At 40.1% G+C, this 17,890-nt stretch overlaps 1 protein-coding gene across 1 annotated transcript in view; it reads left to right on the forward strand.

The window, feature by feature from the left end:
* The window catches only part of MED23 (mediator complex subunit 23), a 365,264-nt gene that overhangs the window by 249,774 nt on the left and 97,600 nt on the right, over positions 1-17,890 (forward strand). The window contains exons 16-18 of the mRNA XM_076210243.1: positions 7,807-7,976; positions 8,159-8,316; positions 8,467-8,647. Coding sequence (XP_076066358.1) covers positions 7,807-7,976; positions 8,159-8,316; positions 8,467-8,647 — 509 coding nt within the window. The remainder of the gene's footprint in view (positions 1-7,806; positions 7,977-8,158; positions 8,317-8,466; positions 8,648-17,890) is intronic.

Below are 17,890 nucleotides of genomic sequence, written 5' to 3' on the forward strand. Positions count from 1 at the left end.
CATTTCTTCTTACAGAAGCCAACAAGACAAGAGGATCATACCATAGTGAAATTATTAATAGAAACCACTGTTTTGCTGCAAAAGAACTCAGAAATAATCCTGACAACACCATCAGACGTGCTGACAAAACAGCCGCTTATGTCATTATTAATAGAGAAGAATACACCCACAAAATAGAATCCATACTCAAGGAAACCACAAAGTTTATGAAAACAAGAAATCCAACTGGGTCCATCAAGAAGTTGAACAAAATCATCACATCTATGAATGCCAACATGGATAGCCCAGAATTCCCCTTTTGGAAACATCAAGACACATAAACCTGGCAACCTCATTAGGCTCATCTTTTCCCAGATACCTACAGCAACATACCCTATAGCCAAGAAACTTAATGATCTTCTTACTCCATATATCCCTAGCACCTGCACCATTGCCTCTGTCCGATTTTCTTGAAATCCTATGAGATGCCATCATCGCTTCGTTGGATATGGAGAAATTATTTACGAATGTCAACGTGGACTGTAACATCGATTTCATTCTCAATAGTGTACCACTGCAATGATACCACACCTCTTAACATCCCCAAGAAAAGCTTAAGATCGCTACTGGAGATATGTACTAAAGAAACTCCCTTTACCTGTCCTAATGGAAGGATGTACAAGCAAATCATTGGTTTGGCAATGGGTAACCCCTTTGAGTTTTGTTTGCAAATTTCTTCATGGGTACCGTTGAGACAAAGCTCCTACCAGAGGCATATCCCTCCATTTACTGCCGTTATGTGGACAATATATTCATAAGAGTAAGAGACCAAAAGGAACTTCAAAACCTGAAAACCCACTTCATCAGAGCTTCCGGACTGAACTTCACCTACAAAGAAGTCTATAGTGTACCCTCCTTTTCCTTGATGTCCTCATCACCACACAGCAGACAGGCTTCCTAACAACAGTTTACACAAAACCAACAAACCCTGGACTTTGTCTGAATGGACGGAGTGAGTGCCCTTCCCATTACTTACAATCAACTATTGGCACATTATGTGAGGAAGCCCCTCTCACACTGCTCCACATGGAGAAATACACACCAGGAACTGGAGAGACTAACTCAGGTCCTGGTTAGTAATGGATACGCAAATTCAGATGTAACATGCATCACAAAGATCCTAGACAAATGGTACACAAAAGAAGATAACCCGACACCTAACAACAGAGACTCCATCAAGCTATACTACAAGAATCACATGTCCACAGAACACAAGACAGATGAAAAGATACTTAAAGAAATCATAAACAAGAACATACAGACAACAGACCCCGAAAAACAAATCCAACTCATCATCTACTATAATAGCAAGAAAACAGCCCAATTGAATATCTGTAACCAACCCACCATCACAAAACACTATTATAGGAAGACCATGTTGTATACCAAAACAAATGCAAAAGTGAGGCATGTGGATCTCAAACCTACATTGGTATGACAACAACACAACACGATGGAGAACATGCCACTTGTCCAACAGATCAATCAAGTCACACTATACCTTTTCCTACAACAAAACATTAACAAGAAAAGACCTAGACAACAATACAACAACCACAGACAGGGAATCAGATCCTCGTAGACTACTGTTCCTGGAAACCATATACATACAAAGTAACCATCCTAACAACATCCAGGTTGAAGACCTGCACGTCTTACCATCCATGAAGAGGCTGAACCCAGACAGAACCATTATAAGCACTGGGAGAGGTCTCCCAGACCTCCAGTAACCCATATTTCCTATTGGCCCAAGGCAGCCAATCAGAGGAGACCCCTTCCCACAGAGAACCCAATGATCCTAGCTTGAATTATAAATAAGACCTCCACAGACCCTGCACATCAGATTTCCCAGAAGATGGAACCAGGAAGTTCCAAAACTTTGGCAACAATTGGAGAATTATTAAGACATGTCAAATTTGAAAATAAAAGGATTGTGCATTGTATTGAAGCTACACCCATTAAAATAATCAACAATGAATCCTCTTTAGCCTTCAACCTCATATGTCTACAAGAGAATAAATATATCAATCAATCAATCAAATCAGCCATCCTGAGTCCACTGCTGAACAAAGGCCTCCTTCATAGCATTACACGAATCACACAACCATGCCATCCTCTGCCACATCACTCCTGCAAACTTCTCAACTTTGTCTCTCCACCTTCTGTTTGGTCTCCCTCTTCCACACTTCCTATCTCACAGTGTCCACTCAGTTACACACTTGCTCCATCTCTTATCAGTCATTCACACCAACTTACCTGCCCAATTCCACTTCCTCTCTTTTACTGCCTCCACAATATCTTTCACTCTAGTCTGTTCTCTCACCCAACTTACTTGCTCTCTTTCAGTCTCTCAGTGTTATTCCCATCATCGATCTCTCCATTCTCCTCTCTGCAGTCCTTAGTTTTGTTTCCATTGCCCTCGTCAGCTTGCAAGTCTCACACCCGTAGATTATTGCTGGTAGAAGGCATTGATTGTAAACTTTATGTTTCAAACATAAAGGTAGAGAGCCTCTCAGGATTTTATTATACTTACCAAACACTTTCCAACCAATTGTAATGCATCTTTTTATGTCATTATCATGATCTTTTGTCACCTTTACCATCTGGCCTAAATAATTATACTCTTCAACTTCCTCAAGACTCTCACCATCAATTACAATCTCTTTACTTTGAACTTTTGTGTTGAACATTACTTTGGTTTTACTCCTATTCATTTTTAAACCTACTTTGAGACTTTCTTTGTTTAGATTACTCAGCATATCCTGCAAGTCTTCTGCTCTTTCTGAAATAAGAATAATGTCCGCAAATCTTAGGTGGTTCAAATATTTGCCATTAATCTTCAAACCTATCGTTTCCCAACTCATCCTTCTGAAAATACCTTCCAAACAACATACATACATACATATACCAAGGCTTTTTTCCCCCTTGCAAGGGAGGTAGCCAAAAAGGAAAAGGCATAAAATCATTCCCACCCATTCCATCCCTGAATACACTCCACACCCCTCCACCCTTCCTCTCATCTTAGCACCTCCTGAATGACGGGTCATCCCTGCACCTTGTCCACTGCCCTGGGTCAGAAGCAGTGTCGCAAGACACAGCACATCCACGGCAAGGGCGCTTCATTAAATTGGCGACCCCCCTCTCTGTCCCCCCATGCATAAAAGGAGAAGACGAGGAGAAATCCCTTCGGGCTGCGTCAAATTTTGCTCACACATACTACCTCACCCCCCATCCCCCCACCCATTCCACCTCATGCATCACAACATCATCCACATACAACCATTCTCCATTCACCCCTGTCTTCTGTCCTCTCCCGTCTTTCCTCAACAGACATTCCCCTCTTCCCCAAAGCCCCCTTCACCCCATCCATCCACCTCATCCTAGGACATCCCCTCATGTTCACTCCCTCCACATCTGCCTTCCATACCTCTTTCACTAGTCTTTCTTCACTCATTCTTTCCATGTATCCAAACCATCCAAATACTCTTTCATCAACCCTATCTCCCAACTCCCTTACCACCCCTGTTCTCCTCCTCACCTCCTCATTTCTCACTTTATCTAGCCTAGTAACCCCCATCATACTTCTCAGGACACCTCATCTCAAACACATTCAAACTCCTTCTCTCTTCCTCACTTATGTTCCATGTTTCTGCCCCATAGAGTGCTGTTGGCACAATCACTCCATACAGTCTCCTATTAGCATCCATTCCCAAATGTCTATTCCTCATTACACTCTTTAATCCACCAAGGCATTTACTCACTTCTCTCAATCTACATTCTACCTCCACCTTCACTCCACCTTTTCCTGCCACATTTGCACCCAAGTATTTAAAACTATCCACTTCCTCCAGTCACTCTCCCTTAATGCTCACTTCCTGTCTACTGCCACTTTCACCCCTTGTACATCTCATCACCTTACTTTTACCCACATTTATCTTTAGCTTTCTTCTATCACATACTCTCCCAAACTCTGTCACCAACTTCCTCAATCCCATCTCTGATCCTGTCACAAGCGCAGTGTCGTCCGCAAACAACAGCTGGCTCACCTCCCACTTTTCTCCATTTTCCTTAACCATCTCCAATCCCTGACCCACTACCCTTGTATTTACCTCTCGCACTACCCCATCCATGTATAAGTTGAACAGCCAGGGCGACATAACGCATCCTTGATGAAGTCCCACCTTTACCTCGAACCATTCACTCTCTCCATTTCTAATCCTAACACAAGCTCTATTATCATAAAAACTCTTGACAGCTCCTAGAAGCTTTCCTCCTATCCCATATATCTGCATAACCTCCCACAGTGCCTTTCTGTCTACCCTATTGTAAGCCTTTTCCAGATCCATAAACCAAAAAACATCCTTCCCCTTTCCTATAGCTTTCTCACATATTTGTCTTACCACAAAGATCTGATCTACACAACCTCTACCCATCCTAAATCCACACTGTTCCTCACCAATTACTCCCTCTCTTCCTCTCCTAATCCTCTCAATCAAGACCCTCCCATAAGCCTTCCCAACTACACTTAACAAACTAATCCCTCTGAAAGTACTACATTCACTCTTGTCCCCTTTTCCCTTGTAAAGAGGAACTATATAGGCACTCCTCCAGTCCTCCGGCACTCTACCCTCTCTCCAACAAACATTAAATAACCTCACCAGCCAGTCCACCATCACTGTACCTCCTTTTTTTAGACATTCTGCATGGCATCCATCCAGACCAGGTGCCTTACCTGCTTTCATCATCTTAACAACTGTTTTCACTTCATCCTTCCTTATTTCTCCTCCATTTTCCATATTCATCACGGTCATTTTCTTCGCATTTCCCACTGCAACTATCTTTCCCTCCCTATCCTCCTTCACATTTAGAAACTCCTAAAATATTCTGCCCATCTTCCCCTTACTGCCTTCTCTTCCATTATCATCTCTCCATCTGCACCTTTTACCTTTTCTTCTCTACTTGATTGGCCTCCTATTCCTCTCTTAATTTCTTTCCAAAACATCTTTTTATTACTTTCAATATTTTCTGTCATACTCTTACCCCATTTCATATCTGCTCTCCTCTTTGCCTCCTTTACCTTTTGCTTTACTTCTCTTTTCTTTTCTTTGTACCTCTCATATGACTCCCTCATCCTATTTTGTAACCAATCTGTGAAAGCTCACTTTTTCTCTTCAACAACCTTCTTTGTTTCCTCATCCTACCATTCACTACCCTTCTTTCTATTTCCTCCTGTCCTTCTTGTTCCACACACCATCTTTGCACACTTTGTGACTCCCTCCTAGAAAACCTTCCAAACAAGCTGTAAATAATTTGGGTGAAATTGTATTACCTTGTCATACTCCTTTTTCAATCTTGCTCTTTTCTGTATCTTTATGCAGTCGAATTATAGCGGTACCTTTCGCATAAATCTTTTTTAAAACTCTTACGATCTGTTCGATTGTACCCTGTTTGTGTAGCGAGTTTAGTATTGCTATTTGTTTTACTGAGTCAAAGGCCTTCTTGTAATCTACAAAAGCTAAACACAGGTATATTGTATTCTGTCGTTTTCTCGATTAATTGATTTATCGCCTGCAAATTGTCTTGAGTCGAATATCCGCTCCTAAAGCCTGCCTGTTCTCTCGATTGGTTTCCATCAAAAACTGTACTTAGTCTATTTGCAAGGATCTTGGAGAATACTTTGTATACATTTGATAGCAAGCTTATTGGTTGATAGTTACTAAGGTCCTTCTGGTCTCCTTTTTTATGAAGCAAAATCACTATAGCATTGCACCACGCATCAGGACGCTTTCTTGACATAAGCACTGGGTGTACAACTCAGCTAATTTAATATGAACTAATTTCCCTGCGTCTTTCAACAGATCTATTGATATACCATCTTCCCCAGGTGCTTTCCCTCATTTCATAGTTTTTAGAGCAGATTCTACTTCTTCCTTTGTAATCTCTGGTACACTACTAATGTTTACACATGAATTTACTGCCTCAACTATGGTCTTCAACGAGTAAAGCTCTTGGTAAAATTCTTCTACTCTTTTTTACCATTTTGTCTCTACATTTAATTATTTCTCCATTTCTATCTTTCAAACATATATGCTGTCATCCCAATGCATGTCTGCGCTGGATCACTTTAATACTTTTACCTTTCCTGTATTTCATCCATGTTTCTCTTTCTTTTCTCTAATCTCTGCCTTTTGTTGATAAGCTTGTTTAGTTCTACTCTATTTCGTCTCTCCTGCTTTTAACCCCTTCCATACGGTGCCGCATACATAGGCGGCATGAGGAGCAAGTGGATACGCGAGGCTGCCATATCGGCATCTTGATTATATTTATTTTAGTTGCCCCTGCGTAATGACATATTCTCTAAACTGTCTTCATCACATTTTCTATGGTTATCAAAATTCACGGGTGAAAGAGAGAACGATCGATATAAGCGGTGACTATATTTTATGATGCGAGTATTATTATGACACATCGTACGTCTGGCAGCTAATGCTGCTCGCGAGATTTTGAACCGTACTGAAGAGGTTAATCTGTATGGTCCTTCTTCTTTTAATTAGGTCATTTGTAGCTTTGGAGTATTTGTTCTTGCTAATGTTTTTGTACTTCCTACTTTCTCTGCTGATTCCCCAATGATATTCACTAAATTCAAATTCATATCTTTGACGGTGTCCTCGTTAGTTCTTAGAGCTTCGAATCTATTTTTAATTTCTAACATTTGGAAGAAAGTGTTCATTATCCTCATGTTGTAGTTCTCTGCAAAATTTACTAACATCTCGCCTCTGTCATTTCTTTCACCTACTCCAAACTTATCAATGCATGTCTCATCTCCCATCTTCTTCCCCACTTTAGCATTAAAGTTGCCTATTACCAATTTGTACTTACCTTTTTCTTGATCCATTACCTGACTTAAATCATCATAGAATGACTCAATTTCATTGTCTGAACTCTGTGAAGTTGGTGCATAAACCTGAACTATTTTTAAAGTGTATCTTTTGCACAGCCTAATCACAATCCAAGCTACCCTGTCTGATAAATCACTGAATTTGGCTACGTTACCAGCAACTCAGTTTATCAAGAATCCTACTCCACTGGATCTTTCTCTGTCCTTACCTCTATAGTAGAACAGGTGGTGACCATCTTGTAATTGTATCAGCTTTTCTTCTGTTCTTCGGACTTCACTCAGTCCTACGATATCCCACATGATGTTGTCTAGTTCTTCCATTAAACTCTCCAGTCTGTAGTCTTCTGAGAGACTTCTTATGTTGTAAGTATAGATCTTCATTCCCCTTTTTGCCATCAGGGACATGGCAGTTAGCAGTGGGCCCTGCAATTGTGTGTTTGAGCTGCTCTTTGTCTGATCTTTCTTACAAAACCTGTTCGATATGGATGACCCTGCAGAGATTTTCTCTCTATCGACATACCTTTTGTAATCATTTAGATTCTCAAGCCTATACAACACGTCAAGGTGTCAACTCTTGGATAGGAATAAATATATATATATATATATATATATGTGTGTGTGTGTGTGTGTATTTACCTTGTTGTATTTTACGGGACAAGAGCTATGCTCGTAGTGACCCGTTTTCATATCTCTGCATCCAGTTTATTCTTAAAACGGAGTATAGTTTTGGCACTCACTCTTTCTCCGTTTAGTTTGTTCCAGACTTCAATCACTCTATGTGGGCTTGTTTTCTAGGTCTGTAGGCCTTTTGCAGGAGAGAATTGTGATAATGGATTTATTGATTGATAGTACATTCATACTCAATGCAGGTGGGGAGAATATTGGAGAATCCTCACGATGGTGTCCAGACATTTTGAAGGTGGTCATGATGCACACACCTCATACCTGGGCTAACCATACTCTACAGTGCTTTCCACCACCCATCGCTGACTTCTATCACAAATACCCTACACCCAGAGAGAATATGCATACACTTAAGGTAGGATTTGTTTGATATATTGAACATGTGACTTGTAACAAAAGTAGAAATGTGTCCATTGTATGGCAGCCATTCAGATATTTTTGTGGAATTGTGTTTTCCAGCATTTTTATCCCTTTGTTGAGCAAATTACATGCCAATATGCATGTACATGTAATTATTTTTGTACTTTTCTAATTTAGAAAGCAGTTGAAGAAGAGTATCGTAAGTGGGTGTCCATGAGCATCGAGAATGACATTATTGCTCATTTCTCAATGCAACATGGAACACCTCCCCTTTTCTTGTGCCTCCTCTTCAAAATGGTCCTGGAGACTGACAGGGTCCCACCCATTGCATACAAGTTAGTAGATGGGAGCTTTTGACTTGTCATGTCCTACATATTCGATTGTCAGGAAAAATATATAATTTTTTCAGTTATATATATATTCTTTTTTACAAACTAATATCTACTATTATCTTGTTATATTTCTGGAACAAATTAAATCTGCAGAGTGCTTGAACGAGTTGGTCCCAAGCTGCTTGCAGCACATGTACGAACATTGTGTGACTTCCTGGTGCTTGAGTTCTCCAACAGTGCTGGAGGTCATCATGTCAACAAATGTGTTGATACCATGAATGCCATTATCTGGAAGTACAACATTGTCCCAATTGATCGACTTATGCTCTGCTTGGTAAGTAAAATAACGTTTCAGCTGAGTTTTGTGGAGTTACAAGTTTAAGGGACTTTATGTAACAGTTTTTTAATTAAGGGAATCTGGTTGTGGTAGATTTCACATTGAATAGGCAAGAATAAAAGAGCTAGGTTAATCAGAATGTCTAAATTTTGTAGGGAGCAAAACAGTGACAGCAGAAATTAGAAATGATCAATGTTTATATTTTATTAGAGCCACTACTTCATTTACATGACAACCCTCCCTCTTTGTCCCTGTATAAGTAGATAGAGAAGATGAGGAAAATCCCTTTGGGCCATGTCAGTTTATCATCTAGTTGCAACTTTTCTCCACTCACATCTATCTCCTATCTTCTCCCTTTCGTGCTTAAGGATGTTGGTCTGTAAAGAGGTAAAAAAAAAATATATATATAGATATATATATATATATATATATATATTATATATATATATTTTTTATCAACCACAATGCACTTTAATTCTAAGCCATATAGGCGCATGCAGAAATATATATATATATATATATATATATATATATATATATATACAGGCACACCTCGACTTACGTCGTTTCGACTTACGTTGTTTTCGAAGATACGTCGGTTTTCAAAAATAGTATGGAAAAAAATTCAAGTTGTCATTTTACTTGACTTTACGTCGGTCAGCCAATAATGGAATCGCATAAACACCAAAAAAGGTTTCAAGCGTTTCAAGCAATTCATGTTACAATAATTAAGAATAAAAGCATGTAAAATTATATAAAGATTCAGTAACTGCTAAAATATATACCATAAAGTAGTATGGCCTAGTCCACTAGAACATGAAATCGCAACGGTACTTCCAATACGTATTTACCGTAAGCGGCGTCTCGACTCCCGCAATTCTTTTGGATTATTATCTGTTTACTGAAGTTTTGTAAATTTTCTCATTAACATTCACTTGTAACTGTAATATTTGCCCCCATGCCTCCTAAGAAAAGTTCTAGTGAAAGTGCTAAGCGTCATGCTATTTCGCTGGAGGAGAAAATGGCGATGATAAAACGTCATTGTAATGGTGAAAAAGTTGTATCGATTGCACGATGTTTTGGAGTAAGTCGGACAACTGTATCAACGATTGTGCATAATAAAGACAAGATTTCAACGATTGTGCATAATAAAGACAAGATTTTAACACATGTCACATCTGAAGCCCCATTGATGAAGAACACGATCATCAACAAGAAAAGAGGTAAGATATTTGAAGAAATGGAAAATCTTCTTTCGATTTGGGTTGATAGGAGGAATCGTCAGAATGCGAATCTTAGTCAAGAGCTCATTCAGGAAAAAGCGTTGTCTTTGTTTGAGGACGTAAAGGAAAAATATCCAGATGAGAAAGATGTAGATTTCAAAGCAAGTCCTGGATGATTTATGAGATATAAAAACAGGAGAAATTATCACTTCCTTAAAAGACAAGGTGAAATCGCATCAGCTGATGAACAAGCAGCAGCAGAATTTCCTGCTACACTGAAGAAAATCATCGAAGAAAACGGGTTTCTTCCTGAGCAAATTTTCAATATTGGAAGAAATTACCAGATCGTTCATTTGTTTCCAAGGAAGAGAAAACAATTCCAGGTTACAAGGTCTCAAAAGAACGTGTGACCATAATGTTGGGAGGTAACTGTGCAGGAGATTTTAAATTAAAGCCTCTGTTTGTTTATCATGCACACAACCCCCGTGCCCTGAAGAATATACCCAAAGCATCTCTCCCTGTTATATGGATGGCTAACTCAAAAGCTTGGGTCACTGTTGTTATTTTCGAAGATTGGTTTTTCAATAATTTTGTCCCAGCAGCAGAGAAGTATTGTAAGGAGAAGGGGATTCCTTTTAAGGTTTTACTTATCTTAGATAATGCTCCTGGCCACCCACAAAACATCGCAGATTTTCACCCCAACATTACCGTCATATACCTCCCCCCAAACACTACATCTATTCTCCAGCCAATGGATCGGGGGATAATTGCTATCTTCAAACGTTATTATATGAAGCGTACGCTACGGCAAGCAATAGCTGCAATTGAAATGGATGAGTCTATCACACTTCGCGACTTTTGGAAGGGATATGACATCTACAAAGCTTTACAGAATGTAGCAGCAGCATGGAATGATGTTCAGAGCACTGCTATGAATGGTGTATGGAAAAAGCCATGCCCGCAATTTGTGCACGAGTTTAAGGGCTTCGATACTGTTGTTGTCAACAAAGATTTGGTTACAATGAGGAAAGAGCTGGATATGAATTTGGAGGAAGAGGATTTCACAGATTTATTTGAAAAAGACAAGGAGTTACTGACGAACAAGGATTTGATGGAACTTCAGGAGCAACAAAAGAAAGAAGAAGAAGAGGATGATGAATCTGAGCCGTGCCACTTCACCATTAAGAAAATGGAGGAAGCATTTACACACATCGAAAAAGGTCTTGCTATGTTTGAGGATATGGATCCAAATGCTCAACGCTTTTCCAAGATAATGGGGGCTTGTTATGAAGCTTTTGCTCCTTATAATCTAATCCTTGAAGAAAAGAACAAGAAGACGGTTCAAGGCACTCTTGACCAGTTTTTACGCGTCGAACGACGAGAATCAGCTGATGTTGATGTCGACAATCCCCAGCCATCTACGTCTACAACGTAAACATCAACATATTGTATCTACTGTTTTGGTAAACTGAAAATACATTAAAGTTTTTCACTTATTACAATATGATTATATGTAAGCTTGAAATAGTTTTTATTTCTTTGTTTTTTGTTTTGTTTTACCGTATGTTATTGACAATGCATTCATAGAGTACAGCACCGCGAAATAGCAACGCGTAAACATCGACATAATGTATGTACTGCATTGGTAAATTAAAAATACTTTATTCAATTTTTCACTTATTACAAAATGATTGTAAGCTTAAACTAGTTTTTATTTATTTGTTTTTTTTGTTTTGTTTCACCGTATGTAATTGACAATGCATTCATAAAGTACAGCAAATTGTACGTATTGATGAATAAGTACAGGTACTTTTTTATACTTTATTACAAAATGATAAATAAATGTTCTGTTTGGAAACTTAAAATAGATTTTTATTAACCTTGTTTAATAAAAAAGGCAATCAAAAGTAAAATAAAGTACTGAAAAATGGCTATTGGCAGTTTAGCCTAGGCTACACCAGGCCTACCTAGCCTACTTGTAAGCAAATTCGACTTACGTCGTATTTCGACTTATGTCGTGTCTTCTGGAACCAATTAACTACGTAAGGTGAGGTGTACCTGTATATATATATATATATGTATATACAGTGGCCGCGAAAAGTTTGGGCGCAAAATTATAGGCGCCCCAACTTTCCCCTAAACTCAAAACATGCGAAAAATACAACTTTCCACCCAAACTTTTCGCTATTTTTCAATGCTAGCGTTTGTACCCGTATTTAGCCGAGACAATACACACTATTTGGCAACTCTGTTTAGGCGCACTCGATGTCACATGGAGTCAGTTTCTAAACATCTCTCACGGAGAGTAGTCTTTTTTTTGCGGTGGTCTCTGTTTTTGTGCCTTGATATCTCCGTAATGGGAAGTGGTAAAGAGCTGGAAAGAGACACAGTTGTTACAATCATAACCCTCTATAAGGAGGGTTATAAGTGTAAAAATATTGCTACTCGTGTGGAAATTGGAGTGCGTCAAGTGCAAAAGTGGACCAAGAAATTTCGAGACGAAGGAAGTGACATCATTCGTACTCCAAAGCATCGCTCTGGTCGGCCAAGGAAGATATCAAATCGTACTTCTACGGTTCCAACTGCCTCCTACGGTTATTAGGAGGCAGTTAGAACCGTAGAAGTACAATTTGATATCTTCCTTGGCCGACCAGAGCGATGCTTTGGAGTACGAATGATGTCACTTCCTTCGTCTCGAAATTTCTTGGTCCACTTTTGCACTTGACGCACTCCAATTCCCACACGAGTAGCAATATCTTTACACTTATAACCCTCCTTATAGAGGGTTATGATTGTAACAACTGTGTCTCTTTCCAGCTCTTTACCACTTCCCATTACGGAGATATCAAGGCACAAAAACAGAGACCACCGCAAAAAAAAGACTACTCTCCGTGAGAGATGTTTAGAAACTGACTCCATGTGACATCGAGTGCGCCTAAACAGAGTTGCCAAATAGTGTGTATTGTCTCGGCTAAATACGGGTACAAACGCTAGCATTGAAAAATAGCGAAAAGTTTGGGTGGAAAGTTGTATTTTTCGCATGTTTTGAGTTTAGGGGAAAGTTGGGGCACCTATAATTTTGCGCCCAAACTTTTCGTGGCTACTGTATATATATAGATATATATATATATATATATATATATATATATATATATATATATATATATATATATATATATATTACTGTATATATATATACATATATATATACATACAAAGAGCGACAACAAAACTAGCACTGACACTCGCCGAACTAACATATGAGCAAAGACTATCCAAATTGAACCTACCAACTCTGGAACAAAGAGAAAGAGGAGATTTGCTAACTATCTACAGAATAATGAAAGGAATGGAAGTTTTAGACAGGAACGACCTATTAATGTGGGACAACGGTAAAACAAGAGGACACGGAAAAAAATTGAAAAAGGATAGTTATAGAAAAAACTTGAAAAGGAACAGTTTCCCACACAGAGCGATAAATATATGGAACAAATTAGACAACAAAACAGTATGTGCTAACACTATACAAGATTTTAAGATAAAACTTGATGTGGAGAGATACAAAGACGGGTCACCACGAGCATAGCTCCCCTCCCGTATATTACAACTAGGTAAATACAACTAGGTAAATATATATATACATATATATATATATAATATATATATATATATATATGTGTGATAGAAGAAAGCTGAAGATAAATGTGGGTAAAAGTAAGGTGATGAGATGTACAAGGGGTGAAAGTGGCAGTAATCTGGAAGTGAGCATTAAGGGAGAGCAACTGGAGGAAGTGAATAGTTTTAGATATTTGGGTGCAAATGTGGCAGGAAAGGGTGGAGTGAAGGTGGAGGTAGAATGTAGATTGAGAGAAGCGAGTAAATGCCTTGGTGGTTTAAAAAGTGTAATGAGGAATAGGAATCTGGGAATGGATGCTAAGAGGAGACTGTATGAAGGAGTGATTGTGCCAACAGCACTGTATGGAGCAGAAACATGGAACATGAGAGAGGAAGAGAGAAGGAACTTGAATGTGTTTGAGATGAAGTGTCTGAGAAGTATGATGGGGGTTACTAGGCTAGATAGAGTGAGAAATGAGGAAGTGAGGAGGAGAACAGGGGTGGAAAGGGAGCTGGGAGATAGGGTGGATGAAAGAGTATTAGGATGGTTTGGACACATGGAAAGAATGAGTGAAGAAAGACTAGTAAAGGAGGTATGGAAGGCAGATGTGAAGGGAGTGAACATGAGGGGACGTCCTAGGATGAGATGGATGGATGGGGTGAAGGGGGCTTTGGGGAAGAGGGGAATGTCTGTTGAGGAAGGACGGGAGAGGACGGAAGACAGGGGTGAATGGAGAATGGTTGTATATGGAAAATGTTGTGATGCAGGAGGTGGATTGGACGGGGGAATGGGGGTGAGGTAGTGTGTGTGAGCAAAAATTTTTGACGCAGCCCGAAGGGATTTCTCCCCGTCCTCTCCTTTATATGGGGGGACGGGGAGGGGGGGGTCACCGATTTATTGAAGCGGCCTTGCTGTGGATGTGCTGTGTCCTGCGACACTGTTTCTGACCCAGGGCAGTGGACAGGGTGCAGGGATGACCCGTCATCTAGGAGGTGCTAAGATGGGAGGGAGGGTGGAGGGGTGTGGAGTGTTTTCGGGGATGAAATGGGTAGGAATGTTTTTATGCCTTGTCCTTTTTGGCTACCCCCCTGGGAAGGGGGAAAAAAACCTTGGTATATGTATGTATATATATATACAGACGCTCCTCTACTTACGTTCATTCGTTTTACGTTTTTTTATTTTATGTTTGAACTGACTGTAAAAAAAAAAAAGAGTGAATTTCTTAGTTTAGCGCGCTCTCCGTAGTTCAAACGATACTTATATTCTTTTTAGTACTGGGTGTCCATAGTGTTGCTGTGTACTCCAGTTTTGGTCTTATTAGTGTAACTAATATTTTTTTAATTATTTCCTCATCCAAATAGTCAAATGCCACTTTCATTGACTTTAATAGTTTTGAAGGTTTCTCTGACTATTTTATTGATATGTTTGTCCGGTGTCATGGGTTTGCTGATTCTTACTCCAAGGTGTGTCTTTCCAAGTTAATTTTTTTTTACTTCTTCACCACTTTTATAATTTCTCAATATTCTATTTTTACTTTTTCCAAACTCCATTATACTACACTTCATGATATTAAAGTTTACTTTCCACTTTTTTACTCCATTTCCATATTTTGTCAAGGTCTATCTGTAATGGTTCACAATTTCCCTCAGTACTTGCTTTCTATACAGGTCGAGTCCTGATTATTCGGGCTTGGATATTCCGAAATCCCGGAAATTCCATAAAAAATTATCATTAAATCAATCATCCATATAAATCCGCAATATGTGTATAAATATCCGTAAAAAATCACTGCTAAATCAATAATCCGTACACTATCCCACAAAATCCGTTTAGAGATCTGTAAAAAATCACCACTAAATCAATGATCCGTACACTATCCCGCAAAATCCGTAAAAAATCCTTAAAAAATTGGAAAAATCAGTAGCTTAACATTTATTCATCCTACCTTACCGAAAAATGTCAGACTGTACCATCATTGACACCACATATCAAACGTCTCATCAAACAACGCAACAAGGCATTTTACACCGACCGAGCCCAGTTCAGGTTCCTGAGGAATAAGGTCATCAGAGAGATCATTACCGCCAAATCCTCTTACTAACCAAGCAAATTGCAACACCTCAAACAGCAACGCAATAACACTCAGTGGTTCAGCAAGATCAGGGCTCTCTGTGGCCTGCATCTCGCACCTGTCACCTGACCTAGCAGCCCAGGAGATCAACTCCCACTTCGCCTCTATCTGTCAGACATTACCCCCTCTCGACCCTTCCCGCCTACCTGCTTACCTCCCTTCCCCCTCACCCCCCATTCAAGTTCAAGTTTCCGACGTAGCTACTAAGCTGGGTAAACTCAAACAAAATAGATCCACAACCCCCTCTGACCTTCCTATTAAAATCTACAAGGAATTTGCCCCTGAACTTGCCCTCCCACTCTCCTCCATAATTAATGCCTCTTTAAGCCAAAACACCTGCCCCAGCGACTGGAAAATATCATATGTTACTCCCATCCCCAAAACCCTCAGCCCACAATCACTAAGTGACCTTAGGCCCATCGCCATCACCCCTATCCCAAGCCTTATATGTGAAGACTTGGTTTTTAACTCCGTTTACAGCAACATAAAACACTCAATAGATGCCCAACAATTTGGCAACATGAAATCCTCCTCTACCACTCACTGTCTCATTGACCTACTCAACTTCCTTCACAGCAACCTAGACAAGCGTAACACATCCCTAGCTGTTACCTTTGTAGACTTCAGGAAGGCCTTTGACCTTGTTGACCACAATGTTGTTCTCTCCAAAGCCATCCAACTGGGGATCCAGCCCCACCTAATAGCATGGCTGGCAGATTTCCTCACCGGACGACGGCAGGCGGTCAGGTACCAAGGGTCAACTTCCCCCCTCCTCCCTTTAACTTGTGGGGTCCCCCAGGGTACCAAAATGGGTCCCCTATGCTTCCTCATCCTTATCAACGACGCCCTCATGGACACTCCTCACAGATGGAAGTACGTGGATGACAGCACCGTAGGCATCCCCATCAACACCAGGCGGCCTGATTACACACCACTACAAAACACCCTGAACAAGCTCATGATGTGGACGGAAAACAACAACGTCACAATCAACACCAACAAGACCGTAGTGATGCACTTTTGTACCTCCACCCAAGCAGTACCTCCTCCACAACTTTCATTGGGCCCCCACCCCCTCCAATTGGTGCAATCCACCAAGATCTTGGGCATCACACTCGATGCTCAATTAAATTGGAACCAACATATCACCAATATAGTCAGGACAGTGTCTTACAAACTGTATATGCTGAGTAGGTTAAAATCACTAGGAACACCTACATCTGAGCTACAGGAGGTCTACAAAACTTTCATACTCCCCACCCTCATGTACGCCTCACCAGCCTGGTGCAGCTCACTCACCCTCACACAGAGACAAAAGCTGGAGAGGGTACAAAAGAGAGCGTGCAGGATCATCCTGGGCGTGGAGTACAGCAGCTACGACCATGCTCTTACCACCCTTACTCTATCTAGGGTGTCCCAGCGGCACGGGGAGGCACTAAGGAAATTTGGGGAAAGCCTGCTTTCCCACCCTAGACACCGTCACCTCCTCCCTCCTGATGCTCCACCAGCTCGCCACGCCACTAGACACATAAATAGACTCATACCAATCAAAGCGCCAAGGACAGACCGCTACAAAAACAGTGCTATCCCATCTATTGTGCACATAATTAACTCATTGTAAAATTGCTCCATGTATATATTCCAAGTTTTATATCTTTAATCAACTTTTCCAATGTATTATTGTCAGTGTACCACTGTAATAGAAATAAACCTTTTATTATTATTATTATTATTATTATTATTATTATTATTATTATTATATGTTTACAGTTAACATTCCTGCCACCAGTTGGTGCTGTCGTTCATTGACTTTGAGGCCTTTGAGGCTACCGATGTGGGGACACTGTGGTAGACATTTTGAATTATGCAAGAGAATTCAACAGTGAGGTTGCAAGTAGTGTAAATGAGGAAAACTTTAATGAATGGATGAAGGTAGACGCTGATGCTCTACTCACTCACAAGCTGTCAAATGAAGAAATTGTTAGGATGGTAACAACAACTGATTTAGGAAATGAAAGCAGTGATGAAGAAGTAGATGATGGCTTTGTACAAGCTGGAGATAAGATTTCCCTGGATGAAACCATTGAACTCGCAGAGAAATTTATTGCTGCACTTGAGCAATGGCAGAGTAGCATGCAGTTGATACTTTAGGTTCTATATGGGGTGCCCCAACCCCTTGTTACTGTCCTGTACCATTTCTCTGAATATTCATTTCCTTTTTTTGCCTATCCTGTGGTGGGGGAAGAGAATACTACCAACAAGTCTTTCCA

The sequence above is a fragment of the Oratosquilla oratoria genome, chromosome 27 (assembly GCF_046742065.1).
Source record: "Oratosquilla oratoria isolate Oo_2021 chromosome 27, ASM4674206v1, whole genome shotgun sequence".
Lineage (NCBI taxonomy): Eukaryota > Metazoa > Arthropoda > Malacostraca > Stomatopoda > Squillidae > Oratosquilla > Oratosquilla oratoria.